Below are 26,690 nucleotides of genomic sequence, written 5' to 3' on the forward strand. Positions count from 1 at the left end.
CAAAGTACATAAAGCGGCCGACTTCAACCGTGCAGAAAATCCCGGTCAAACCCGGCGGTTCGCCCGCCCATCCGTCTGATCGGCATCGAACGGCCCAAGCTGGCAGAGGCCATAGCCCCGTACCAAAACGATTGATCGTTACCGGCCCAACGGGTCTCAACTCTCAAGTCTCTAGAACCTTCCGGAGATCTCTGGAACCGCGTCTCCAACGCGCGGCCGAGTCCAAACTCTCCAAAGTCGCCCGTTTCCCACGTCCGCTACGAACCCGCCGCCCCTCCAACCACCGTCCGGATCGCATCCGACGGTCCAGCCGGTCCACGGAACATTCTAGAACCACGCAGACCTATAAAACGATCGCTGCCTCGCTCTCGTCCACTCACAAATCGATCTCTCTCCTGCCATCTTCAGATCGCATCGATTTTCTCCTTTTCGAGTTTTTTTCCCCTTCGCTTGAGAGCTTTCGACGAGAGCGAGGGAGAGGGAGATCATGGCCGGCAAGGGAGACGGGCCGGCGATCGGCATCGACCTCGGGACGACCTACTCGTGCGTCGGCGTGTGGCAGCACGACCGCGTCGAGATCATCGCCAACGACCAGGGGAACCGCACCACGCCGTCGTATGTCGCGTTCACCGACTCCGAGAGGCTCATCGGCGACGCCGCCAAGAACCAGGTCGCCATGAACCCCATCAACACCGTCTTCGGTAAGTAGATCGATCTGCTCCCCGCCTCGGCATGTTCGATTTTCTATTTGTAGACTTGTGTAAAAAATGTTAGTTGAACATCGCTATGGATCCACCGTTTTTTTTCTATCAAGAACTAGTAGATAGATCTACTTGGCTGGTCGATTGAATTTCAATATCTAGCTGTTGTAGTTGATCATCGACATGAACCCATCGGCAGCTTTATTAATTACTAGATCGACCTACTCTGCTCGGCTTTATTAAGTTGTTTGTTAGTAGTTGATCATCGCCGCACTGTCTCTATTAAATACTACTAAATCGATCTGCTCGGCTCGGCCAATTAAATATTCAATTTTTTTCGCGCTAAGTTGTTAGTTGACCATCGCCATGAAACTCATCAACGTACCAGATCAATCTGCTTGGCTCGGCCAGTTAATTATTATAAATTTTTAGTGCTAAGTTGTTACTTGATCATCGTCCTGAACCCATCAACACAGATAGATCTGCTTGGTTCGGTCAGTTAAATTTTAAATTTAGTGTTACTTAATAAGTTGTTAGTGAAACCATCAAGGTAGATCGACCTGCTCTGCTCGGTTTTGTCAGTTAAAACTTAAAATTTCAATTTTCAGTGCAAAGTTATTGATCAATGATCTGAAACACTCGATCGCTTGTTTGCAGATGCGAAGCGTCTCATCGGCCGGCGTTTCTCTGACACGTCGGTGCAGAGCGACGCGAAGCTGTGGCCGTTCAAGGTGCTACCCGGCCCCGGCGACAAGCCGATGATCGGCGTGCAGTACAAGGGAGAGGAGAAGCAGTTCTCCGCCGAGGAGATCTCGTCCATGGTGCTCAACAAGATGAAGGAGACGGCCGAGGCCTATCTCGGAAGCACCGTCAAGAACGCCGTCGTCACCGTCCCGGCCTACTTCAACGACTCCCAGCGCCAGGCCACCAAGGACGCCGGCGTCATCTCCGGCCTCAACGTCATGCGCATCATCAACGAGCCCACCGCCGCCGCCATCGCCTACGGCCTCGACAAGAAGTCGAGCAGCGTCGGCGAGAAGAACGTGCTCATCTTTGACCTCGGCGGCGGCACATTCGATGTCTCCCTCCTCACCATCGAGGAGGGCATCTTCGAGGTGAAGGCCACCGCCGGTGACACCCACCTTGGAGGCGAGGACTTCGACAACCGGATGGTGAACCACTTCGTGCAGGAATTCAAGAGGAAGAACAAGAAGGACATCACGGGCAACCCGAGGGCGCTCAGGCGTCTGAGGACGGCGTGCGAGAGGGCGAAGAGGACGCTGTCCTCCACCGCCCAGACCACCATCGAGATCGACTCCCTCTACGAGGGCATCGACTTCTACACCACCATCACCCGCGCCAGGTTCGAGGAGCTCAACATGGACCTCTTCCGCAAGTGCATGGAGCCCGTGGAGAAGTGCCTCCGCGACGCCAAGATGGACAAGAGCACCGTCCACGACGTCGTGCTCGTCGGAGGCTCCACCCGTATCCCCCGCGTGCAGCAGCTGCTCCAGGACTTCTTCAACGGGAAGGAGCTCTGCAAGAGCATCAACCCCGACGAGGCCGTCGCGTACGGCGCCGCCGTGCAGGCCGCCATCCTCACCGGCGAGGGCAACGAGAAGGTCCAGGACCTGCTCCTCCTCGACGTCACGCCGCTGTCTCAGGGCCTCGAGACGGCCGGAGGCGTCATGACCGTGCTGATCCCCAGGAACACCACCATCCCCACCAAGAAGGAGCAGGTCTTCTCCACCTACTCCGACAACCAGCCCGGCGTGCTCATCCAGGTGTACGAGGGTGAGAGGACGCGGACCAAGGACAACAACCTGCTCGGCAAGTTCGAGCTCTCCGGCATTCCGCCGGCGCCCAGGGGTGTCCCCCAGATCACCGTGTGCTTCGACATTGACGCGAACGGCATCCTGAACGTCTCGGCGGAGGACAAGACCACCGGGCAGAAGAACAAGATCACCATCACCAACGACAAGGGCCGTCTGAGCAAGGAGGATATCGAGAAGATGGTGCAGGAGGCGGAGAAGTACAAGGCGGAGGACGAGGAGCACAAGAAGAAGGTCGACGCCAAGAACTCGCTCGAGAACTACGCCTACAACATGCGGAACACCATCAAGGACGACAAGATCGCGTCCAAGCTGCCGGAGGCCGACAAGAAGAAGATCGAGGACGCCATCGACGGTGCCATCAGCTGGCTCGACAGCAACCAGCTCGCCGAGGCCGAGGAGTTCGAGGACAAGATGAAGGAGCTGGAGGGCGTCTGCAACCCCATCATCGCCAAGATGTACCAGGGCGCCGGAGCTGACATGGCCGGAGGCATGGACGAGGATGCTCCGGCGGCCGCCGGCGGAAGCAGCGGACCAGGGCCCAAGATCGAGGAAGTCGACTAAATGATCGATCTTTTATCGCTTTTAGTTATACCTGCAATAATTTGTCGTTCGTTTTACACCGAATTCTTGAGTGCTCCTGCAACTTTTTTGGTACGGGCTTTCATTATGGCCCCGGTTTTGCTTTACTTGTTAAAGTTTGGATTATTATGGTTTTATTAATATAGTATTGAGTAGCAATTTATACCATTGCTCTTTTTTCTTCTTTTTTCTATGAATCTGCTAACACATCAGCTTGAGGCCTATTCAACGCCAATGCAATACATCAACGAACAGAGCAAAACTGTACAGTCATATCTAATAATCTTATACATTAAAGAACAGAAATCAACTGCCATGAACCAGAGATGCTCCAAGCTAGTTCAACAGTATCCACGACTATTATTAACTGCTCACAGTTTTATCTACTAGTTTAATTGGACGGTATCAACCTGTGACCCGTGCACAACAAAGAACAAGGCAAAATCTTGTGAACGATCTGACCTCCAATCAGTAAAGATGATGCAGAGACATAAGATAAAATCTATTGAACGATCTGCATGTACCTCCAATCAGAAAAGATAAGGGAGAGACATCATAAATTCTCGGGTTACATAACGTAGTAAAAACAAGTTAACTTCCCCCCTTTAGACCTATAACCCGCTATAGCTCTTCATACTCTGGAGAGCTTCTTCTTCTAACTCAACCAACATGCGGCAGAAGTCCTCAATATCCTTGGCAGCTTCTTTGAATGAAAACCTGAACTCTCTCCAGACGTACTGTCGTGGGACATCAAGGAGCACTGCTTTTTCAGGGACCTTGGCGAGCACATCAAATCCATGGTGATCAATAGAGAGCAAGAGTGCGTCCTTCAACAAAATACAGAGGATCAAAGTCAACAGTAGTAAAGTTGTACAACAATAGGTGGTCTTAATTTCGAACACAAGAAAGAAAACCCTTCAAATATAAGAAAATACATCAGTGTGGTATACAGTTATCCTACATTGCAACCAGAACTTAAGATACATATGATGATCACTTACCGTTGCAGTGACATTAAAATACTCGAAGCAGAAAAAGATAAGTGCTCTCCGTCTTGGGTCACTCCGGTTGATGCCATCAATAATCCTCGCAGAGAATGGCACTACAGAGGAGAATATATATATATTTGGAAAGTGAATATCATACTGCAAAATGAGAAGGCGAAGGAACAATAATTGTTTAGAGCAGTCAACTCTAAATAGATACATAGCTTAATGGATCAAGTAGAAAGCTTACATAACAGATCTGCTTTTGGTGGTTCAAAGTTATCCAAATCAACTTTATGGCTGCTCCCAAGCGAATCTATGTAGACACATGAACTGCACGGAAATAATTTCACGATTACAAATAGCGGCTTGTAACTACTAACATTGACAACTACTAAAAATCTCCTGTGATGACCTAAAATTAATATCATTAAGTACGAGAGTATGAAGTACATACCCAATTTCAAACTTTAAGATATTGTAGGAGCTCCCTTGGTCAAGTAAACTGAGGAGTCCTTCGCTCCGTGATCTGCATGCAGCACTTGCAGAAGATAATATTGCTGACACACTATGGCTAGCTTCACTAGCAGCTTTGTGTTCCTTCAGAATAGCTTTCTTCAGGCTATCGGCGATAACTGGAACCTTAAGCACAATAGTTGAAGCAGTCAATATCACCTTACAACTTATACTTCCTCCGTTTCACAATGTAAGACTTTCTAGCATTGCCCACATTCATTTAGATGTTAATAAATCTGGACATATATATGTGTTTAGATTTATTAACATCTATATGTATGTGGGCAATGCTAGAAAGTCTTATATTGTGAAACGGAGGGAGTACCAAGCAATCATGCATATGGGTATCCATGTGCAGGCACTCAGAACATTGTGTACCTTAGACCTTTTCATGAACAGCACATCACCAGTCATAGCGATTCGAGGAGGCAACTACACCAGAAAAGCAAGATCACCACCAATTGTAACAAAACTCATAAAGGAAAAAGGCAATAAGAACAATTGTATAGCAATTGTGGTTTCTCGGGATTTATAGAACTACCTTCCCGAGTGATCTGAGCAAGGTAGTAAGGCGGCCTGGGATTGGGCTGCAGACCGAGAGAGATCCCCGCTCGTCGATTACAATGTTCTATCAAATTGGGGATATCACACAAGCAACACATTCGTTCATTATAACAAGCACTATATGGATTGATCGAACATTGCAAGTAAGAGAAGCATCAATACTATAGCATTACAATGGTGTGCCTGTCGTCTTCGGGAACAATCAAGTAGGTCGTGCCCCTCTCGACCATGTAGTGCACCCTTGATGTGTAAATCTCCCCCTTGCTGCCAAGGAGCCCCAAAGATGAAAAATCAAAACAAGAACTATGCGGATTATATGATCAGTACGAATCGAAGTGTCCAGCGTGCACACCTTCCCTTGATGTCAGCTTTGATAGTGTTGAGGTGCGCTTCCCAATTTGCACACAGGATATTCTGCGAAGAGAAAGCGAAACTTACCGAGGTAACACTAGGAAGAGGAAGGAGGAGGAGGGTGAGTTCAGGTTGACGGCGAGCGGTACCCGGCACTTGTCGGCGAAAGATAGGGAAATCAATTTGGCCTTCGCCATCGCCATGGCCTCTGCCTCAGCGCCCGCACCAACTGCTCGACGAAATGCTTCAGAGAGGCGGAGATTAGAGCTTTGGGTTTAGGCTGTGAAGCTCTCTCTTGTACTTGTCGGCTCGCAAACACCCATGGAACTTGTCGCCTCGAGGAGGGGAGGGGAGCACCGGAGCACCGCCGATTCAAACCTGGCCTCGCCGGCGCCGGAGATGGAGGTGGAGGCGAAGTGGGGGAACGATGCGGCGGCGAATGGGGAGGAAGAGATTTGCGGCTAGGGCTTTCGGGGTTTTCCTCTTTTTCAAATTGATCCTCGCAACTATTTGGAATTAATCCGTAGCCATATTTTTTCATTAAAGACCTTTATGTAATTATTTAATCAAAAATATAGAAATATCAATTTTATGTAGGACCTTTTATGAAAAATAAGCAGAACTAGCAGATCCCAGAAAAGGCCTCAACTTCTCCAGAAACTACTCGTGCATCCTCCCGCCGCCGCTTCCCCACCAACGCCGCCGGCTGCGCGGCTGCGACGGCGACGGCGACGCTCTCCCCCGGCTATCTCGAGGTACGCGCCGCATCTCCATCCCGCCCATCCCCCACCCTTCCGTGTCCCGCGACTCACCTAGCCTCGTCTGGACTTCTCGGGAGGCGCCGGCGTGGAGTGGCCGGCCGCGCCGACGGCTGCGCACGGGCTACTGCTTGGTGCGTCTCAACCGTCGAGCCTAGCACTCGCGCTGGCGCATTGCTTTTCCTTGCGCTCGATTCTTGTGCCGTTGAGGAATTGCTGTGCTAGCGCCTGCTGGGTCGGCTCAGCTCGCCGGGGCCTGCGACCTGTTCGACGGAATGCTCGTACGCAGATAATTAGTTTAAGAAGTTGTACGAAGCGGAGATTACATGCCATCGTTCTAGTGGAACGATTGGGATTTACTTGTAATAGATTATGGATCGTGCAAGGAATTACTGGTCATGTTTGAAAACATCGGCAATGGAGATCCATTTTGTGAAAAGCAAGCTAATAGGCTTAACAGTTAACAGAGAAAAGAGATCCAGTTGATAGGATGAACTTTGGAAGTGCAGTTTTACCTCAGAATCGTGAACTTCCTTTTGATGAAAAAAAATGAAAACGGTGGACATTTTCCTTTTTATAGGTGTATTTCAGGATTGTCCTGTGAACATATAACCCCTTAGAGGCTTAGATTGTCAAAGACATGATAATTGGAGAATCAAATGGGTCTTTTCCTTTGAACTCTAAATGGATTTGTTGGGTTTATATCTGGAGATAATAGACGTAGAACAAATGATGTGTCAGTTTGTAATTATTTCTACAGCTGGCTTTGAAGGGGAATTAAGATATGTACATGTAGCGATTCCAATCGCCCTAATGCTATGATTGCTATGTACAGTTAAAATCAGCACTTATCACCTGTAACTTTTGGAGAAAAGTTTTGCAATTTACATGCATAGAAGAAAAAAAAAACATGATTACTGTTATAGGAGTATTTAGTAGAACAGCAGTCTATGATAAATGTGTATTCCATTTTCTAGCGTTCTCCATGTTTTTTGTTTCAAACATTTCATTTCTTACATTGCTTGTATGCCCATTTATCTTGGGACCCTTTTTATTAATATGTATCAATCACATGAAGGTTTAGTGCAAGAATGGGTCGGAAGGCGGGTGCGCTTTACATAAACCCAAAGAAGTTCGGTGGTGTCACGAAGCCTTGCATGATCGAGATGGTTTCCTTCCTCAATTGCCTGGCCTTGAACAAACAGAACGATGACAAGTGTGTCCGACAGAAGGATCTCTTGGTTGCTTGTGCTCAGGCTCAGGTCATAATCCAGATCATTTTTTTATCCCTTCAAATTGTTTATTCAAAACATTTTTTTATCCTGAAATCTGATTCCTGCTTGTGGCATGATCTCAGAAAGGAAGGCCAAAGAATGCAGCAAAGACCATCAATTACCATCTTCAGCGACTTGCACGAGACAAGGGCATTTAGTTCCGGTAATATGGAATCTTTGTTGATCATGATGTTTGTTGCCTTGATGATATGGAGTCGTAATGCAATGGCCTATTTGTAATAATCTTTATATCTCAGACTAGGCATTTCAACACAATATCGATATTATTTTCCTCTGAACTTCTTTACACTATAAAACGTGGTTTGCGGCTTTTGCGGTATACTGTCATTTTGTTGGATGTCTCTGCCTGCAGCATTAACTTGTATTTCTTCTTGTGAATAAGCTTCGATCCCAGTTCTAGCCTGATTCCCGTGTTACCTTCTTCAGCTTGTGACTCCATAATTTGTTATGTTGGTACAACTCCATCTGCAATTCTGCAATATTGAAAACAAATACTCCCAAATTTGGAATATGCAAGGCATTCAATAATATGCTCCCACCATATCACCAACTAAGCCATGGTTCCAACTTCCAGCATAAACAAGGCACATGTTAGGGCCATACATATGCCCGTGCATGATCAGAAGACGCAGAAGAAATATAGTTCTCTTTAGGGTGCCACATAGCCTTCAGCTTTCTTCATCTCCTCCTCATCCTCGGCCTTGTACTTCTCGGCCTTCTTCACCATCCTCTCGATCTCCTCCTTGCTCAGCCTCCCCTTGTCGCTCTTGATGGTGATGCTGTTGCTGCGTCCCGTCGTCTTGTCCTCCGCGGACACGTTCATGATGCCGTTATAATCAATGCTGAAGGTGACGTTGATCTGGGGCACGCCCCTCGGCGCCGGTGGGATGCCGGTGAGAACAAACTTGCCGAGCGGGTTGTTATCCTTGGTTCTTCGGCCTTCGCCCTCGTTCACGTTGATGAGCACGGCGGTCTCGTTGTCGTAGTGGGTAGTGTACATTTTCTGCCTGCTTACGGGGATGGTGGTGTTCCTCGGGATCAACACCGACATCCCGCCACCGAATACCTCTATCCCGAGCGACAGCGGCGTGACGTCGAGAAGGACCACGTCGCGAAGGTCCTTCTCGTTGGCGTCGCCGTTGAGGAGGGCGGCCTTGACGGCGGCGCCGTGCGCGACGGCCTCGTCGGGGTTGATGCTCCTGCAGAGCGCCTTGCCGTCGAACAGGTCCTGGAGCAGGCTCCGCACCTTGGGGATGCGGGTGGAGCCTCCGACGAGCACGACGTCGTCGACGGTGCCCTTGTCCGTCCCGGCGTCGCGGAGGCACTGCTTGACGGTGTCCATGCACTCGAGGAAGAGGTCCATGTTGAGCTCCTCGAACTTGGCCCGTGTGACGGTCGCGTGGAAGTCGACGCCGCCGTGGAGCGAGTCGATCTCGATGGTGGTCTGCGCCGTGGAGGACAGCATCCTCTTCGCCTTCTCGCACGCCGTCCTCAGCCGCCGGAGCGCCCTCTGGTCGCCCCTGATCTCCGGCCTCTTGTACTTCCTCAGGAACTCCCGAACCAGGTGCTTCACCATCCTGCCATTGAAATCCTCGCCGCCGAGGTGGGTGTCGCCGGCGGTGGCCTTCACCTCGAAGATGCCTATGTCGATGTCCACCCCGGGGTCGATGTTGAGGACGGACACGTCCAGGGTGCCGCCGCCGAGGTCAAATATCAGCACTCTCTTCTTCTTGTCGCTGCTGCCGACCACCTTGTCGAGGCCGTAGGCGACGGCGGCGGCGGTGGGCTCGTTGATGATGCGCAGGACGTCGAGGCCGGCGACGGCGCCGGCGTCCATGGTGGCCTGGCGCTGGGAGTCGTTGAAGTAGACCGGCACGGTGATGACGGCCTTCTCGACCGTCTTGTCGAGGTAGGCCTCGGCGGTCTCCTTCATCTTGAAGAGCACCATGGCGGAGATCTCCTCGGCGGAGAACTCCTTCTCCTCGCCCCTGTACTGCACCACGATCATCGGCCGGTCGTCCTTGCCGGAGGTGACCTTGAAAGGCCATAGCTTGATATCTCCCTGCACGGACACGTCGCTGAATCGCCGGCCGATCAATCGCTTCGCATCTACAAGAAATCAATCGATTCAAAAACACAACATTTTTACAAAAATCACAAGTACGAAATAGAAGATTGCAAAACTCGTTAAAAATACAAGAATAATTGTTTAAATAGAAAAAAAAACACGACTAGTTTTTTCATGAGGATGGAGCTCTCGCTAATTTTCTTCTAAAATATCTATAAGATTATCCATTATATAGGAACTAGCTGGGTGGCCCGCGCAATTGCGCGGCTAGCATCCATACAAAATTATCTATTTTTTACATATGATTTTACTTAAAATTTGTCAAATAGTTATCTCGTTATCTTAAGACTTTGGACTGAACCTTATCATCCCGGTGTTTCTACTTTTATAGTTTATAAAAGTCACGCCAGTCGCTACCACTCACTCCTTTGGCATATCTCCGTTATTTGCTTGCTCGATCTACCATTGTTTCTATTTATTCTCCTTGAAAACTTAAAAATTATACCTTATAGTTTTTAGAGTTTGTTGGCTTGTTAGGTTTCATTTTTACAATATTTAGAAGTCTCGTCAAACACTGCTACTGTACTCCTCTATGCTCTACGGTTCGTCCACTGCCTCCTCTCTTTATTAACATTGAGATTTTAAAAGTCGAACATAATTATCTAGAAGTCCCGTCAAACGATGCCACTGTACTCCTCTACAGCCCGTTTATTGCCTCCTCTCTTTATTAACATTGAGATTTTAAAAATCGAACATAATTATCTAGAAGTCCCGCCAAACCTTCAGCGGCTTTGCCAATGTACTCTTCTATGGTTCGTCCGTTGCTTCCCCTCTTTGTTATTATTGATATTTTAAAGATTATACATGATTATCATTGGGGTTTGTTTTTTTACTTTCTAGAAGTCCTGCCAAATCGTACTCTTTTATGGCTCGCCCGCTGCCTCCTCTCAACCATTGTGAACGTTCTACTTAACGACATGTCTGTGTTCCTCCTCTTAATCTTAATTGGGATTCTATTTGGAGTTTTGTTTATAATTTCTAGATGTCCCATCAACCATCATCTCTACTACTTTATAGGCATGTTGCTTCTCATTTTTATTATCGTTTGTCATTGTTGTATTCTAGATTGTCCTCTTTTTTTTTTTGAAAATTCCATATTTTTCATTCTAGCATTTTTTATTTATAAATTGTATTCCTGCATGAACTCTTCCATAATTTTTAAAGTCCTGTTAAACACCGCCACTGTACTTCTCTATGGGGCACCCACTGCCTCATCTCTTTATTATCATTAGGGTTTTAAAAAACGAACATAATTATCGTGTTGGTTCAGCTTTTACTTTCTAGAAGTTCTGCCAAACCGTCAATGGCTTTGCCAATGTACTCATCTACGGCTCGCCTGGTGCCTCCTCTCCTTATTGTTTTTGATATTTTAAAAATTGTACATGATTATCATTAGGTTTATTTTTTACTTTCTATAAGTCCAACCAACTGCTATAACCATACTGCTTAACGGTCTATCTGTCGTCCCTCCTCTTAATCCTCATTGGGATTCTATTTGGTTTGTTTTTAATTTTTAGAATTCCCATCAACCGTCACCACTCTACTTCTTTATAGGCATGACCATGATCAAACTATTTAGATTTTTTTTAATCTGAGAATTTGTAAGTCTCGAGAGCAAACTTAGAGACTTTTTTTACATTACTTTATTAAGATAATAGATAGAATATTTTATTTGTATATAATTATATCAATCAATATGCACCATTAAAATCTAGATCCTTTAAATACTTCACTTTTTTAATTAATATGGTGATTTCCGCCCGCTTCTCAGCTCTGCCCCATTCTCGGAGTATGAGCTATAACATATGGACCCTAAATATAGAGAAAGCTATTGGGAATCTTGTTACTTGCTCCCTCCATCTACTTTTGATAGTCATATTTCATCTTGGCACACAGACCAATGATAAGTAATTCTACTTATCATCCATTTAAACATGCTACTAGTCATTCCTCGTAAACAAGCGATTCATTAATATTTACATTTCACGATGCTCAAGTAGCCAATCTTGTGTGGAAGAATGGAGAGTCATGCATCAAATCCGAGAAAGTCATTAAGATGATAGGTTGTTGAATTGAAATATGCCTATCAAAAATAGAATTTTCAGATTTGAAAATATGACTATCAAAAGTAGATGGAGGGAGTAGAATTTATTTTTTCTAAAAAACATACCGTCTCTAAAGATTATGCGATAGAGCAAAACTTAAATGTGGTTGAAGGAGTTCGGATGCCCAGTTGTTTTATCTCCCCTACATATGATTTTGTACAGGACGTGTCAGTTGTGCATATTTATTATTTCTAATTTAGCTATGCAGACATGACGTGTTTGTCTCCTGTCAGTAAATTAAGTTTCCTAATTTGATTTTGATTTCAAAGGCTGCTGCGTAGCACACATCAAAATCTAACTCCACGCTCTTTCACGTGTCCGATTCATAAAAACAGAATCAAAGAGTCAAGCTTTTACATATATTGTGATTAAATCTCAACCCTTGTAGTCTAGATATGTTATGATCTAACGGTGTAGATTTTTTCTTTTTCCCCGATTAATGTGGGAATTTCTAGCCTCCACAGCGGACGTGGTGCATTCTTTCAAAGCTGTTTTAATAATATAATAGAATAGATAGATAGATAGATAGATTCAAAGAATGAATATGATTTCAAAAATTTTATAGGACTTTTTTTTATATAGGATTGAGTCTAAACTTTTCTATGTTTGTTCTACAAATTAAAAGGAATAGTGCTAAACAAGTACTTACTAGTTACAGTAGTTACTAGCGTTTGGTACTGGGATGGATGGCATTATGGCAAATAAGGGAGTTCGAGTTCTCACCGAAGATGGTGTTGAGGGGATTCATGGCGGCCTGGTTCAAGGCGGCGTCGCCGATGAGGCGCCAGGTGTCGGTGAAGGCGACGCAGGACGGCGTGGTGAGGTTGCCCTGGTCGTTGGGGATCACCTCCACGCGGCCGCGCCGCCACACGGCCACGCACGAGTACGTCGTCCCGAGGTCGATGCCGACCGCCGGCCCGTCGTCGTCGCCCGGCAGAAACCCCATCTTCTCCGAGGGAGAGAGCCGAGAAGTTGCTTGGGTGATCGCTGATCAGTACAGGGGATTGTGCCGCATTTATACAGATATACATGCAGTTTTAATCAGAGGAAGGCGGGAAGCCATTTTGCTAGCATACACACAAGTGTGAACTGCAATTGGGAGGTGAAGCGAACATTGGCGTTCTACGAGGCTGCATTAAAAGGATTCACGAAATCAACAGTCGGTACTCGGTAGGCGTTTCTTTTTTTTTTTACCCTTTTTTTTTACACGAAAAATTCAGCCGCAAGCCCATAACTCGGCCTGACTCCACTGTAACTGGGGTACCTGATTCCATGGCACATTGTGCAGCGTATTCGTATCCATGAAAGAGATGAAAATTTTGTGTAAATGTATGATTTCAGTCACTTTACTTGACCTTCCAGTTGCAAATGTACAACGACACGCTGTGTCACTGTGTGCCTACAGCCGCAACAATGAGAAACCATCTCCACCTCCGGTCACACTTGCCTCTGAACACTATCAAAATTCTACAACTGGCTACAAGGCTACATGTAACAAGAATGTGTTATATACACTGTTTAGACCTGAAATTATCAGGTTCCAAAAGTTTCAACAGCAATTTCTCTAACTTTGCCGAACTTTTCGTCGGCCTCAGAACAAAAGACCTTCCGAAGAAGGAACATGGATCTTTGTCATTTACCGAGCTACCTAAGCACCATCCACCAGGTGTGAATCGTTCAGGTGCTCTCCTCAACAGCTTGGTGTCGATCATATCCAGGACTGGATTGTCATTGGCAAAGGAGTGTGCAAATGGTGCACCGCTGCTTGCGATTGCGTCAAAATGCTCGGTTGTCAGGTTAACAGGTAATGTTCGTGGAGGGTTGTCCCATGCCATGAATCGGAGATCATTATTAACGGTAGTGTTCTGATAGTACTTTGAGTTGCAGATCACCGTGTGGAAGTAGCCCTCCGAGGATGCCAAGAAGTTGGCAAAATACATGAGTAGAGTGCGAGGAAGGTTGTCCCATCCCAATAAGCAAAATTCCAGGAATGATCGGCTAAGTATTACCCATGAAGAGCCTGCGTCAGGAGAAACATTACAGGTTAGAGCTCAACTCTACAGATGATAAAATTGCCCATTGACTGTGCTGAGTGGACTGTGAATTAAGCAATATATCGAGCATTTTAAATAATCCAACAGAATGTTGATAGTCAAAATACAGGCATCTGTATATAATGCAGATGTCACCCAAATGTGCAACTGCGATGATAGCTGTCCAAATGGTAAAGAAATGGGATGCATTATGGTCCTATCCCATATATATCTGAGGTAGACAGAATAATCAATCTAGTAGAGCCAGAATTCCGTATGCTGCTTGTCTCAAAGGCTGACCAAGAATGCAATGTGTCCTGTTAGTTCAGTTGTCGAGGAATTCTCTATTTAGATCTCTGTATGATCATATTTTTGAAATAGTTTGCACAATCACCCCTTTTACAAGTCTTCTATGTCTGACACTCTGACATAAAAGTACCACCAATTATGCAAAAAACTACTTTACCTTCATGAATGAGGGTGTGTTTAGTTCTTCGGGTGTAAAGTTTTTAAGTATACGGACACACATTTGAAGTATTAAACGTAAACTAATAACAAAACAAATTACAAATTCCGCATGTAAACTGCGAGACGAATTTATTAAGCCTAATTAATCCGTCATTAGCAAAAGTTTACTGTAGCATCATATTGTCAAACCATGGCGTAATTAGGCTCAAAAGATTCGTCTCGCAATTTACATGCAAATTGTGCAATTGGTGTTTTTTCCCCACATTTAATGCCCCATGCATGTGTCCAAACATTTGATGTGACGTTTTTGGCCAAAATTTTTTGGGATCTAAACAAAGCCTGAGCTTGCTGGTTATACAACCTCTAGATGTAATTTTATGATTGAAATGTGATATATAATATATTATCTATAAAGTGCGCAAAAAACGCAGCTAACATTGAAATTGTTATTTCTAATATACACCATAAAAATATGGAAGAATCTATCAGTACTGTGCTCGAAAAGATTATATTTTGAAAAGAGGGAACATATCAACATAGGCAACAGTAAAATGTTGCAGATAACTAGTACAGAATATATGAAATTTCCTAAGTAGAAAACAAGGATGAGGCAATACCTACAAATATTTTGAAAGCTGAAGGCAAGCTCCTTTTCTCCTTTGTTGTCACAACCTCAGTTTTATTTGAGATCTGCAATGCTGGATCTACAATAATTGGTCTCGCCCTTTGGTACCTGCACATGCAACCAGAAACAATCATAATGAAGAAAATATCAGAAAGGTTCAGAAACACATGGCAGAAAAGTGTTCTTACTCCCTCCAACCAATATTGCTTGTGTGCTCAATAAAATTCAGATCTCTTGGGAGATATGAGAAGATGTGAAGGATGTCTGTCAAGTATCAGGGCAAGAACATAGAGATCAGTTCGGAAAGTTAGAATGCCTACTATTATGGTACAGCATTCATAAAACAATCAGCATAAAGCTAGGAACGACTACTAACTTTTTTTAGTCCAAAACAGCATACTCAACAAAGGATGCAGTAAGCGATTAATTTCATTAGTGCAGAAACATCTCAAGTGATCGAATGCTATGAGTGAACTAATCCGTTTGTAACTGCTAATGTTTGCAGAGCTTCAACAGGTTGTTTCCATGTCTAATGTATTCTTTTAAACAAGGTTGAAGGAAGGAGTTTTTTTTGGAGCATTCAAGTGGCACTTGATGTCAGGGTTCATTTTGCATGATACCTACTGTCATTTAGGCGGCACCCAACAGTGGCAGAGGCATTGTCTAAGTCTATCCTCCTTGATCTTAAATACAGCCAGGGCTAAGAGAAGTACGGAGATTGAGCATATCACTGGCAGCGCAATACTGTTTGGTCATCCATTTCAACAATATAAAGACTACAAGCTGTAGAGTAGCTGTATGAAGAAAAATAGCATAACTTCAAGATTGAAGCTAATTGGTGCGGTAGCTCCACCAACTATCGATGGCAACACATTTTGGAAATTTCTTTAGGCCTGAGCTCCAGGTAGCTGCCAGGAATTGAGAGATCATTAAATGGAGAATGAAGGATCACACATGGAAGGTGGTGTGGTGGCATTGTTGTCAAAAAGAGCTGCTAATCGATCACCATATGAAGTTGCTTATCTACTGATCTATTTGATGCAGCTTTTAAGTGCCTTTGCAAGTTGAAGAAGTGTGACAGCAAGTGGGTAATGTGGATCGCGAAAGTGTTGATTATGGTGATGAGGGCTGAATTTGAACCTCTGTTGCTTATCGGGGTTTTTTTCTTCCTTCTTTTTGGTTTGCTTGCATTTTGTGCATTGGAGCTTCGGATACTAGCAAATAGTGATCCAGGCTGACTATATTATTTTTGTCCAATCCAATCCAAACTAGGGTTAATAGAAATTATATATATGCCTTAGTTTAGAACCTTCAATACACAAATGGGAAAATAGCAGTGTATTAACCAAAGAAAATTGGTTGTAAGGACTATAGCAATTGAAGACCTGACAATACGGTGACAGATTGCTCTATCAGATCTGTAATCTGCAATCTGATGAATTCTATAACCCAAAGCTCCAACATGAGCAAAAAATGCACATAATCTACCCAAAATACCACACTGAAGTGCTTCAGCAATACAATTTTTTAGCTGAGTATGCAATAAAACATACCACAAATGAAACTAAAATGTACAGTTGATTTGCCATCATAGCATCTAGAAGCACTTATCAATACCAGGCTCAGTCAAATGATACTCTGAAAATGGAAGTAAGTTAAACAGGTCATATTTACTCTATTTTTAGAGTAGCTACACTCCCATCTTATTTCACACTAAGACACACTATGATACTAGAGTTAATTGGTTAATTACGAGAGGAGGAGCAATATGTGCTCACACTAAGACACACACTATGTGCTCATATGATACTACTATTATACTAAGACAAAATGGGAGTACTATTTGTCAATAGTGGATGCCATATGGTTAATTACGAGAGGAGGAGCAATATGTGCTCATATGAAAACGTAAAGGCATTTAAATCAAGCGAAAACACTAGTAGTATCATTGGGAGGGAGGGAGGGAGGGAGGGAGGGAGGGGAGGGGGGCAATCCATTAGTATCCATCTTGAAGGAGCTAAGAGCTTACCATCCTGAGGCATGAGCGGGTAATCGGAGGCGCTGAGATTGATGAACCAGCTCCACCCATCGAACTCCCGGAGCATCACGGCGGCGGCGTGGAGCGTCGCGGCGAGCTCGGTGGGCCCGCGCCGCGAGACCGGTCCCCACTCCCCCGCCGCGGCGACCCGCACGTTGCCGTACCGCCGGGGCGCCTCCTCGCCGCGCACGAACGCCTCGAGATCCGCGCGCTCCTCCTCCCCGGCGACCCCGACGAGGTAGAAGTTCCAGGGGTGGTACAGCGCCCGCAGCATCCGCCGGATCCGCGGGCCGTCCCCGGCGCCGCCGGATACGAGGTACGCCAGCCTCGGCGGCAGCTGGTGCGGCGCCGCCCCGCGCCGCGGCGGCGCCGCGGGGCGCGCCGCCCCGAGCGCGGCGTAGAGGACGGGCACCGATAGGAGCGGGAGCGCCAGCAGCAGCGCCCGGAGCCACCTCAGCCGGCGGTTCCCCTGCGGCTGCGGCTGCTTCCTCATGTCCGTCCTGCTTCCGCCGCCCCGCGCGCGTCGGCGAGGGAGCCGCTAGAGCATCACCGGCATTCGTTCGCGGCGGCTCGCCGGAGCCGTACGAGCTACTAGTAGTAACGCCTAGAATACGAATTTAATCGGGGTAAAAAAGAAAAAATCTGGAGGGCTCTCGGCTCGGTTGCTGGGATGGTGGAGACGAGACGAAAGCGTGTGAGATAAAAGGCGAGAGGCTGGGCTGCGGCTGCCGCTGCCGCTGCAGCGCGGCGTCTCCTGCAAGCAAGCCGTACCGTACCGTGTGTGTCCTGGTTTTTGCAGTTGCTGCCGCGAGTACTAGTGCTCCCGGTACTGTAGTATTTATCAACGTGATTAACAAAAGTGTCAACAAGTTTGTGCTGATAAATACTATTATCCCTGCGTAGATAACAATGCGATTAATTTTCATAACACCCGGTACCAACTTAGACACTCGCAAGGTGCTCACACTCATCCTTACGAACTCACTCACGTATGCCCTATCTTTATAGACACATTCGAAAGACTGTATGTCGATATATTTTAAAATTAATGAAGTCACTAGGAATGTCTATGTTGACGATATATTATCTACCATTAAAAGTATAATTAACCATAAATACGAGTACCGTGTTAAGTTTATGATCCAAATCTGAATTGGCGTGTTCATCACAAGTAATCTGATTAAGTTACATTTACTTTACGGTAATAGTATAGTTAATGTTTGTAGTTAATTGTGCTAGCACGTAATCACTGACCGATGCGACGGTGATGGAGAGGTCCAGGTACTAATGAACAAACCTCCTTGTTGTAAAAAAATGTGGTGGCAATCAACAACAGCAAGCGGCTAGCCGGCTACACCTTTCTGAACGAACGGATTAAATTGTTTATGCTTCGTCGGCGCTAATTATTGGGATTGTCAGCTGTCAAGAAAGGTGCTTAATGCCCATCGTCAGCGACTTGCATGCGTGAGAATGGCGCTCATTGATGTTAGCGACCAGCTACAGCGACGACGTCCAAACCACGCGGTAATTTCAATATTTCGGGCCAGTTTAGTTCCCAAAAATTTTCCCCTTCACCCATCACATCGAATCTTTATACATATGCATGGAGCATTAAATGTGGATAAAAAGAAAAACCAATTGCACAGTTTAGCTATAAATCGCGAGACGAATCTTTTGAGCCTAATTAGGCCATGATTAGCCATAAGTGCTACAGTAACCTACATGTGCTAATGACGGCTTAAGTAGGCTCAAAAGATTCGTCTCGCGGTTTCCAGGCGAGTTCTGAAATTAGTTTTTTCATTCGTGTCCGAAAACCTCTTCCGACATCCGGTCAAACGTCTGATGTGACACCCAAAAATTTTTTTCCCCAACTAAACACAGCCTTCATATGCGTTTTGTAAAGATTTCCGTAGTAATAATCGACTCAATGGGAGCAAATAGCGCTGTGGGGTCTACTCTAGATGGTAACTTAAACCATCGAGCTGACAGTAACTTTTTTTTAGATGAAGCAGGTGGACTGTGGACATGAACCCGTGACAAAGATACGTTCCGTACAAGCAAAAACTGTGTTGAGGTCAAATGGATGGCAGACTCTAGTGGAACAGGGCTTTACGCCCATTTTCTTCTCTTTTACGCTGGTTTAGGTGGTGTTTGATCATGGACTTAACTTTAGTCTCTATCTTTAGACACTAATTTAGAGTATTAAATATAGACTACTTACAAAACTAATTACATAAATGAAAGCTAATTCACGAGACAAATTTTTTAAGCCTAATTAATCCATAATTAGAGAATGTTTACTGTAGCATCACATAGGCTAATCATGGATTAGTTAGGCTCAATAGATTCGTCTCGCGAATTAGTCCAGGATTATAGATGGGTTTTATTAATAGTCTACGTTTAATATTTATAATTAATATTCAAACATCCGATGTGATAGGGACTTAAAAGTTTTAGTCCCATCTAAACAGGGCCTTAGTTCCCAACTTTTTCTTCAAACTTCCAACTTTTCTACACACACAAACTTTCAACTTTTCTGTCACATCGTTCTAATTTCAACCAAACTTTTAATTTTGACGTGAACTAAGGGCATGTTTAAGGAGAAGGGGATTGGGGAGATTGGGAAGATACGCAAAACGAGATGAGCCATTAGCACATGATTAATTGAGTATTAACTATTTTAAACTTCAAAAATGGATTAATATGATTTTTTAAAGCAACTTTCCTATAGAAATTTTTTTGTAAAAAACGCACCGTTTAGCAGTTTGGGAAGCGTGCGCGCGGAAAACGAGATGCTTTTCTCTCTCAATCCCCCAGATTGCCCAGGAACGAACGAAGCCTAAACACACCCTTAATCTTTTGATATTTCATTGAAAATAGTACTCCATTTCAAAGGAGGCAATGTTTTGAACATTGTATAGGAGTACTGGATCAATTTTCTTCTTCTATAAAGAATTGTAGGAACTCCCTGCATGTTTCCTCAGGAAAAAAAACATTGTATAGGAGAAATGTGCATAGTTTTCTATATGCACATTTCTCGAACCGCATAGAAGTTGCTTTAAAAATTACTACTATATTAACCCATGGCTTTGTTTAATAATATAGAAGTTGCATCGAAGTTTAATAATATAGCCAACTTTTGGCTTCAAAAATTAAAACATCATCTATAATCAACCTAATAGTCCACTCATACAATAGTTAATTATAGATATATATATTACATCATTAATATCTAATCCACCCATCTCTTTCATACACTCCTGCGTCTTAAAAAAAAACCTCAACCTAAGGTTGATTTTTCTTTTTTCGACGGAGGGAGTAGTTTGTTGGAGACTTTGCTGCAGATGGTTACAAATCTGTAGCCATCATTTCTTATCTTTCTTCCACATAAGTATAAATATAATATGATAACATATATAACTCGCTTATTATCTTATTGTAGCTCTTAAGAGGCATATGTTGACCAATGTTCTTATTGCGACTGCTTTTGCGGGGTCATTCAAACACATTGAGAAGTGTGTTTCCAACAAAGGCTTTATGAAGTATTTTTTATGCACGACTTCTCTTTCAATATAACGTACCATAACTCTGTAAGACCATTTTGGGTTATAATGCTCTAATTTTCTCCGATCCTTTTACTTCGTTTATTACATCAATACGATCTCTAAAGCATATATTTGGTCATTGCTATTTTAAATATTATTAAAAATATAATTGTATGGTGGAGTAGTATTTTTCATGATAAGTCATGTAACATCATTTTATTATATAACACCTTTCTATCTCCTCCACGTAGGGATAAAAATGGTTCGGAAAGTTTCAACCAAAAGGGTCCATTGCTTTTTTTTTATTTTTGCAATTTTTGAAAATGGAAACGAATTTGATTTTTTTTTCTTGAAAACAAATATGAATACGGTAAGCCTACTATCGCTCAAAAACCAAAATTGGTCAGAAACTTTGCAGAAATAAAATTAGATTTTTTTTCCTCAGAATAAAAATTCCACGTAGGGATAAAAATGGTTCAGATTTATACCGAGTATTAAATTAGTTAGTTGAATGGGGATATTTTTCTAATCCGGTGCATTAGATTTGTTTTTCTATTGCCTAATGACATTTTTTTTGTTTTATTACGCTATGTCATACGAATACACATTTTTTTCCTAATATAGTTCTCCTGAGAAATAAAGTGTGAAACTAGTCGTATTATTATTAATTGATAAAAAATAGAAGTATCAATTTTATTGTTTTAGAAAAAATAATGAGATGTATCTATTTGTTGATTTTAGAAGCTTAGTTGGAGTTTTTTCATATTCTAATAAATATTCGTTACCGTATTCGATTCACTCTGTTAATGTATTCGATGATATTCGATTACATTTTCGTATATAGGTTCCTTATTTTGATTCATATTCTAAAAAGAAACATGAAAATAGAAATGATAGAGCTAGGTGCAAGCCTCTATCCGTTTTCTAATCGTTTTTCATCCATACTTCCACGTATTTCTAATTTAGGATTTTTAGGCTAGGTGCAAGGCCTCTATTCAAGACCAGAGTTAGTAATCAACTCTGTTGGGGCATGACTGAAAACTGTCATGAAAAGTAGTGACCTGGTTATCCCTCTTGATGCACCGCATAAAGCTTTTCACCTAACCTATCAGAAGTGCAATTTTGCCACTACTATTACTTTTTGAGACAAGGCAATTGAGTGGTTCCAACAAAAAAGATTCTGGCGGCAGCACAAGGTGTCGTAGCAAGATGCTAGAGCACAGCAGTGCCCAGCATGAAGAAGAGAGATGATTTGGCCCATGATGGTATATGCTAGCACCAAGATAAAGGTTGTTAGCCTTTTGATCTTTTGTCTTCAATTATTGGAGCCCACATCATTCTTTGTCCGGTCCAGATTATAGTTAATATAGTACTCCCTCCGTCTCAAAATAAGTGCAGTTTTGCACTATTCATGTTCAACGTTTGACCGTCCGTCTTATTTGAAAATTTTTTATAATTAGTATTTTTATTGCTATTAGATGATAAAACATGAATAGTACTTTATGTGTGACTAAATGTTTTTAATTTTTTCACAAATTTTTCAAATAAGACGGACGGTCAAACGTTGAACATGAATAGTACAAAACTGCACTTATTTTGGGACGGAGGTAGTAGTATTTAGTATCAGATAATTATCATCTTATGAACTACGAGTAACATGCGAAAATTACTATCGGCACACCAACCACAATATTGAATTGAAAACTTATCTGTTCTTCCTCTCTGTTGTGCTTTTGTCATGTCGTGTATGAATCGGATTAGGGTCACTGCTGTCCTGTGCTAATTAATTTGGGCTCTGCTCATACAAAGCTGGAAGCGTGGAGGGACAGCAATGCCGTGCACTACTCTATAATTTATGCTGTCTACTGTTATTAGTACAACAGGTAGATGGGTACTGTAATAAATCTTTGCCTGAATTCTTCTATGCAGAGTTTTGTTCTGGGGACAATGCTCTTCACATGTTTACTCATATGAGATATTCAGAATAAGCAAACATGATCAGATGAACAATGTAGTATGCAGTCTCAGTAGAAACAATGCAGGCAAGAATATATGAAGATTATTTAATTATATATAAATCCGTGATACTGTACTTTGTTTCAGTAAGGTCAAATGGAACTGGAATAGCAAGAAGTAGTTTAATTGAACAGATCCATCTATGAAAGAATAAAAGGAATTGGAAGAAGTAGCTATCGCTCAGGCCGCTTCAGATTCAGCAGCACTAGCAGCATTCAGATCCACAGAAAGATCAAGTTCCTGCATTGATAAGTGCAAGCTGTTACAAAAAATTTCAACTAAACGCATGCTTGATCTAATAGTAGTATGCTTCTGTATTGAACTTGGTAATATTTTTCATGTGATTACCTTCCCAGTGATCTTGCTGTACAATGCAAGCACATCCTTCACCGTTGTCTCAAAATGAGTAGTTGCATCGTAACTCTGTAAGAACCGAAGGTGCTCATCAACAATACTGCAGTGTGGCCGAGTAGAGAAATTGCTGATTTGCTGAACTTACATTTGTCACGAAGCAGTTGTCCTCGTCAGCGGTATTAGTAGGTTCGTATCGGTCATAGATGTCAAAAAATGTTTCCTCTACAGGTCCGAGCAGATCGATCCCAGGTTTCAGCTCGATCTCAGGCTTGTCAGCCTCTGCTTCCGTAGAAACAAAGGCGATGAACTTGCCTTTTGGTGCAACGTTGTGAGCATATGAGCAACAGAACACGTACCTGAAACCAAACATGAAACATATGCAATAGTGTGAATTATGCAATATCTGAACGCTATAAGTTCTCAGAAATGGAGCAATAGACTTTGATGGCTGTCGTTGCAGCAAGAACTGAGGGACGAGTAAATTGCTTACATGTCTGATTTGCGCTTCAGCTGTTTCTTTGGGAGGATGATCTGCACGGAATGAGAATCCTTGGTGTCAGGAATCGGATGCTTCATTATGCATATTGCACGCGCCACCCTTCCAACCTTCTTCACCTGTTCATTTGTTGACAGGAATTTAAGTAGATATACTACCATAAATTGAACCTGAATATCTCAAAATGAGTCTAAATGGTATAAATACCTTGTCAGGCAAGTATGAAGGGTCACAGACAACCTTCTTGCATTTTGCAGTCTCCCCCTCGGAAGTGACACCGTATGCTTTCCCATTTTCATCAAACTCAACCTGCCAACGACCGTAGAATTATAAGCATTCATCTGGATAGTTGGAAAGTACCAAAGTAGCATCTGAGCAATGCTTCGGTTACCTTGCATTCTGCTTTGTTTAGCATGTATGTGCCACCATAAACAGCACTCAAACGAGCAAAGGCCTATTACAATATGCAGAGTTTCAGCTGGAATGAAGCTGAAGCTGTGTGGAGAATCCAGATTATTTGAACTGAGCATACCTGAGGGAGCTCTGCTAGCCCATACAGAGGGTAGATATAAGGTGATCCTCCTTGAAAACGAGCGAGTGATTCTGCGTAAAGCTATTGAAACAGATACAAATGTGAGGATCGGATGTTAATTCCACCTTCCACATGCACGGCAATATAAGCTGATGATATATTTGCAATCATCTGCCATGTGGAATCATATATTTTTTATTCCATAAAATAGACTGAACATTATCATAAGGGCACCCAATCACTTCATCTGGCCACGAGGTTAAGAACAACTAACCATTAACTAAATCAACAGCATAAGTGCATAACACTCGGATTTTTTTTGACTATATAGTTGTGGTGCATAGAGAATTGATCAAAGCATCGTTGTTTTCAACAGTGAGCAGAATATACGCAGACTCAAATGTTTTCTTGAGTTAGGGGGCATATAGTACCTTCATCCTTTTCACAGTGTCAATTGCAGGTTCATCGAGATAGTTATCATCTCGATGAAGTGCCAATGCATGCCCAATAAAGTCCACTGTGTCATCCTCGAGGCCATACTTGCTGACAAGCAAACATCATAACGCCTGCATAAGAAATGGTGGCAAAATACAACTTGTTTTCTGTTTGTTAACAGTCAGCAACTTAGTCAACTTACGAGATGACTTCTCTCGTCGTGACCTTGTGCAGATCCAGGCCTTCGTGTGACTTTGGATCATCCTCTTCGTAATCCTGCACGTATATGAAGAATTTCCTAGCACGGCGCTTTTCAAAAAGGCCCATTAGATTAGATTTCAAGGCCTCGACATCAGTTGCAGGAACTTTGTGGATCTGTCGGTATCGCCAAACAAATAAAGGTGACTCAGTAATTCAGAAAATGCACCAATGTTTGACAGTTGCATAACATATGAATATCAGATCCACACCTTGCCATTGTTGTACACGAAGCTGCCGTCGACAGCCTTGAAATTCAGATACTTTGTCACACTCGTGTGGATGAGTACACGGACCAGTGCACCGTTGGCCATCATGAACTGCAGACGAATAATTTGTAGCAAGTTGCGTGTAAGCAAAAATTCAGGGAAGATAGAGAACGCTCCAGTGATGACGGACCTTGGGAACCATGTCAACATTGTACTCCTTGCTGACACCCAGATGTTCAGGAGCGGTCTCGTTGCCTTTGAATCTCTTCCAGAGCTATACATATCATATGAACGGAGAAAAATATTAGATAACACAACATCAGATTTGCTGAAAAAATTACATGGTCTTTGCAGTTCTTCCTATATACTGCACAGAGAAAGAAATGTTGGCAAGATGATCACGTTATCACACCTTAGTGAGATTAAGGGATGTAGATTCTCCTCCATAGTAATCGTTCCTGTCCATGTGAAGGACCTGTATATACACAAGAACGAGACAAAAACAGTGACTTGATAGTGTACAACTGTACATTGTTCCTTTTGTCTAAAAGGGCAGCCACTAAAATATACTAGTAGGATCTTATGAGATCATTCCATTTTTTTTATAATTTTAACTGGGGTCGAGATTTATGTTGAGAATCTGTAGAAGATATGTGCGAGTTTTTCTTCTTTAAAGAGAAAGAAAGCAAATCCTAATATTTCTCTGATCTTGCCATTTGTGTTCCTGAACAACAGCAATGCCATCCAGTCTAGGTACACATTTCACATTCGTACGCGTAAAACCATCCAAATTTTCCAGCAGCACGAAACAAAATCTCACTTTCAGCACCGTGAGATCTACTAATGCGGACGCACGCACCAGCAGCAGTAGAACGCATTGTCGAGTTGCAATCAGAGGGTGCATTCGAGAGATTGGAGATGGGATTCGGTCACCTTGAGGCCATCGACGGAGAGGAGGCCGCTGATGATGCACTCCTTGAGCCCCGTCCCCAGCACGATCACGTCGTACTCCTCATCCATCGCCGCCGCTCCCGGCTAGCGCGCTCCTCCCCTAAATCCGCCCGCCCCGATCTGCTGCGCCGGCCACCCTTCCTCCCCCTGATCTCCTCTCCTCTCCTCCGCTCGCTGGGCGTTCGATCCCTGCCTCCCGCCTCGCCGGTATATATGGAGGTGGTGGTCGGGACAAGCGCGCGCAGCGCAGAGGCATCGCCGCATCGGTCGCTCGCTGCTTCCCCCGCGAAGATGTCGTCGAGGCCGATGCGCGCGGCGCCGCGGCGCGCGCGACGCGTGGTCCTCCGGCTCCCTCGCGCGCGGTGGTGGGCCGGCTCGCTCCGTGGGCCACATCATTACCAGGGCCGATTCGTGTAGACTATTTTGGGCCAGAAAATGGGAGCTAATTTAGTGACCCTGGCCGTCTAATCTCGCTTAATTTTAGGACTAACTATACATTTATCGTTAAATTTTAACTTAAAAAGATTTAGCAAATGTAAATATAGTACTCCCTATGTTTCACAATGTAAGTCATTCTAACATTTTCCACATTCATATTGATGTTATGTCTATATTCATTAACATTAATATGAATATTGGAAATGCTAGAATGACTTACATTGTGAAACAGATAAAGTAAAATTGAAATATAATTATATTGTAAGATGCATGTAACTATAGTATAATTTGTATGTATTTTTTTAAAAATCCTAGGTGACATGTGTCGACGTTTGATGTCTCGACTACGGTATTTGGACAGTATGGGATCGTTGGTGCTAGGATATACGCGAGACTGAGGTAAAAGAGATGGAGACAGGGATTTTTATACAGGTTCGGGCCCCTGAGTAGTAAGGTAATAACCCTACATCCTGT

At 43.7% G+C, this 26,690-nt stretch overlaps 6 protein-coding genes across 6 annotated transcripts; 2 read left to right on the forward strand and 4 right to left on the reverse strand.

The window, feature by feature from the left end:
• The first annotated feature begins 374 nt into the window (after positions 1 to 374).
• On the forward strand, positions 375 to 3,283 carry LOC4332413 (heat shock cognate 70 kDa protein 2). Its single transcript, XM_015775052.2, has 2 exons — positions 375 to 701; positions 1,359 to 3,283. Exons 1-2 carry the CDS (start codon positions 488 to 490, stop codon positions 3,095 to 3,097), a joined length of 1,953 nt encoding a protein of 650 aa, XP_015630538.1. The 5' UTR covers positions 375 to 487; the 3' UTR covers positions 3,098 to 3,283.
• Positions 3,284 to 3,452: 169 nt separating this feature from the next.
• LOC4332414 (uncharacterized) lies at positions 3,453 to 6,022 on the reverse strand. The gene is made up of 9 exons (XM_015775054.3): positions 5,682 to 6,022; positions 5,534 to 5,595; positions 5,355 to 5,445; positions 5,159 to 5,245; positions 4,996 to 5,049; positions 4,559 to 4,743; positions 4,352 to 4,434; positions 4,117 to 4,217; positions 3,453 to 3,942 (listed from the first exon to the last, which is right to left on the reverse strand). Exons 1-9 carry the CDS (start codon positions 5,733 to 5,735, stop codon positions 3,727 to 3,729), a joined length of 933 nt encoding a protein of 310 aa, XP_015630540.1. The 5' UTR covers positions 5,736 to 6,022; the 3' UTR covers positions 3,453 to 3,726.
• Positions 6,023 to 6,150: 128 nt separating this feature from the next.
• LOC112938227 (uncharacterized) lies at positions 6,151 to 7,904 on the forward strand. The gene is made up of 3 exons (XM_026023854.2): positions 6,151 to 6,287; positions 7,369 to 7,552; positions 7,648 to 7,904. The coding sequence occupies exons 2-3, from the start codon at positions 7,382 to 7,384 to the stop codon at positions 7,720 to 7,722; spliced, it is 246 nt and encodes an 81-aa protein (XP_025879639.1). The 5' UTR covers positions 6,151 to 6,287; positions 7,369 to 7,381; the 3' UTR covers positions 7,723 to 7,904.
• Positions 7,905 to 8,112: 208 nt separating this feature from the next.
• Positions 8,113 to 12,807, reverse strand: LOC4332416 (heat shock cognate 70 kDa protein). The gene is made up of 2 exons (XM_015775053.3): positions 12,542 to 12,807; positions 8,113 to 9,694 (listed from the first exon to the last, which is right to left on the reverse strand). The coding sequence occupies exons 1-2, from the start codon at positions 12,762 to 12,764 to the stop codon at positions 8,235 to 8,237; spliced, it is 1,683 nt and encodes a 560-aa protein (XP_015630539.1). The 5' UTR covers positions 12,765 to 12,807; the 3' UTR covers positions 8,113 to 8,234.
• A 328-nt stretch (positions 12,808 to 13,135) lies between these two features.
• Positions 13,136 to 17,791, reverse strand: LOC4332417 (beta-glucuronosyltransferase GlcAT14B). The gene is made up of 4 exons (XM_015777616.3): positions 16,974 to 17,791; positions 15,133 to 15,208; positions 14,937 to 15,052; positions 13,136 to 13,838 (listed from the first exon to the last, which is right to left on the reverse strand). Exons 1-4 carry the CDS (start codon positions 17,473 to 17,475, stop codon positions 13,324 to 13,326), a joined length of 1,209 nt encoding a protein of 402 aa, XP_015633102.1. The 5' UTR covers positions 17,476 to 17,791; the 3' UTR covers positions 13,136 to 13,323.
• A 4,773-nt stretch (positions 17,792 to 22,564) lies between these two features.
• On the reverse strand, positions 22,565 to 26,040 carry LOC4332418 (guanosine nucleotide diphosphate dissociation inhibitor At5g09550). Its single transcript, XM_015773752.3, has 13 exons — positions 25,761 to 26,040; positions 25,240 to 25,302; positions 25,018 to 25,101; positions 24,831 to 24,938; positions 24,563 to 24,735; positions 24,357 to 24,468; positions 23,926 to 24,006; positions 23,785 to 23,847; positions 23,601 to 23,702; positions 23,388 to 23,512; positions 23,043 to 23,253; positions 22,892 to 22,966; positions 22,565 to 22,783 (listed from the first exon to the last, which is right to left on the reverse strand). Exons 1-13 carry the CDS (start codon positions 25,845 to 25,847, stop codon positions 22,724 to 22,726), a joined length of 1,344 nt encoding a protein of 447 aa, XP_015629238.1. The 5' UTR covers positions 25,848 to 26,040; the 3' UTR covers positions 22,565 to 22,723.
• Between the last annotated feature and the right edge of the window lie 650 nt (positions 26,041 to 26,690).

Source organism: Oryza sativa, chromosome 3, assembly GCF_034140825.1.
Source record: "Oryza sativa Japonica Group chromosome 3, ASM3414082v1".
Classification (NCBI taxonomy): domain Eukaryota; kingdom Viridiplantae; phylum Streptophyta; class Magnoliopsida; order Poales; family Poaceae; genus Oryza; species Oryza sativa.

What these genes read in the sequence shown, in the direction of transcription:
- LOC4332414 (XM_015775054.3), bottom strand. Translation starts at nt 5,735, where the DNA reads ATGGCGATGGCGAAGGCCAAATTGATTTCCCTATCTTTCGCCGACAAG. An exon ending in AAGACGACAGGCACACCATT is followed by an intron (nt 5,246 to 5,354) that starts GTAATGCTATAG and finishes CCAATTTGATAG; the next exon opens with AACATTGTAATCGACGAGCG. An exon ending in TGCTCAGATCACTCGGGAAG is followed by an intron (nt 5,050 to 5,158) that starts GTAGTTCTATAA and finishes TTTCTGGTGTAG; the next exon opens with TTGCCTCCTCGAATCGCTAT.
- LOC4332417 (XM_015777616.3), bottom strand. Translation starts at nt 17,475, where the DNA reads ATGAGGAAGCAGCCGCAGCCGCAGGGGAACCGCCGGCTGAGGTGGCTC. An exon ending in CCCGCTCATGCCTCAGGATG is followed by an intron (nt 15,209 to 16,973) that starts GTAAGCTCTTAG and finishes GATACTTGACAG; the next exon opens with ACATCCTTCACATCTTCTCA. An exon ending in AGCAATATTGGTTGGAGGGA is followed by an intron (nt 15,053 to 15,132) that starts GTAAGAACACTT and finishes TTGCATGTGCAG; the next exon opens with GTACCAAAGGGCGAGACCAA.
- LOC4332418 (XM_015773752.3), bottom strand. Translation starts at nt 25,847, where the DNA reads ATGGATGAGGAGTACGACGTGATCGTGCTGGGGACGGGGCTCAAGGAG. An exon ending in ACACTGTGAAAAGGATGAAG is followed by an intron (nt 24,007 to 24,356) that starts GTACTATATGCC and finishes CTGTTTCAATAG; the next exon opens with CTTTACGCAGAATCACTCGC. An exon ending in GGCTAGCAGAGCTCCCTCAG is followed by an intron (nt 23,848 to 23,925) that starts GTATGCTCAGTT and finishes ATATTGTAATAG; the next exon opens with GCCTTTGCTCGTTTGAGTGC.
- LOC112938227 (XM_026023854.2), top strand. Translation starts at nt 7,382, where the DNA reads ATGGGTCGGAAGGCGGGTGCGCTTTACATAAACCCAAAGAAGTTCGGT. An exon ending in TTGCTTGTGCTCAGGCTCAG is followed by an intron (nt 7,553 to 7,647) that starts GTCATAATCCAG and finishes GCATGATCTCAG; the next exon opens with AAAGGAAGGCCAAAGAATGC.
- LOC4332413 (XM_015775052.2), top strand. Translation starts at nt 488, where the DNA reads ATGGCCGGCAAGGGAGACGGGCCGGCGATCGGCATCGACCTCGGGACG. An exon ending in CCCCATCAACACCGTCTTCG is followed by an intron (nt 702 to 1,358) that starts GTAAGTAGATCG and finishes GCTTGTTTGCAG; the next exon opens with ATGCGAAGCGTCTCATCGGC.
- LOC4332416 (XM_015775053.3), bottom strand. Translation starts at nt 12,764, where the DNA reads ATGGGGTTTCTGCCGGGCGACGACGACGGGCCGGCGGTCGGCATCGAC. An exon ending in TCCCCTCAACACCATCTTCG is followed by an intron (nt 9,695 to 12,541) that starts GTGAGAACTCGA and finishes GATTTCTTGTAG; the next exon opens with ATGCGAAGCGATTGATCGGC.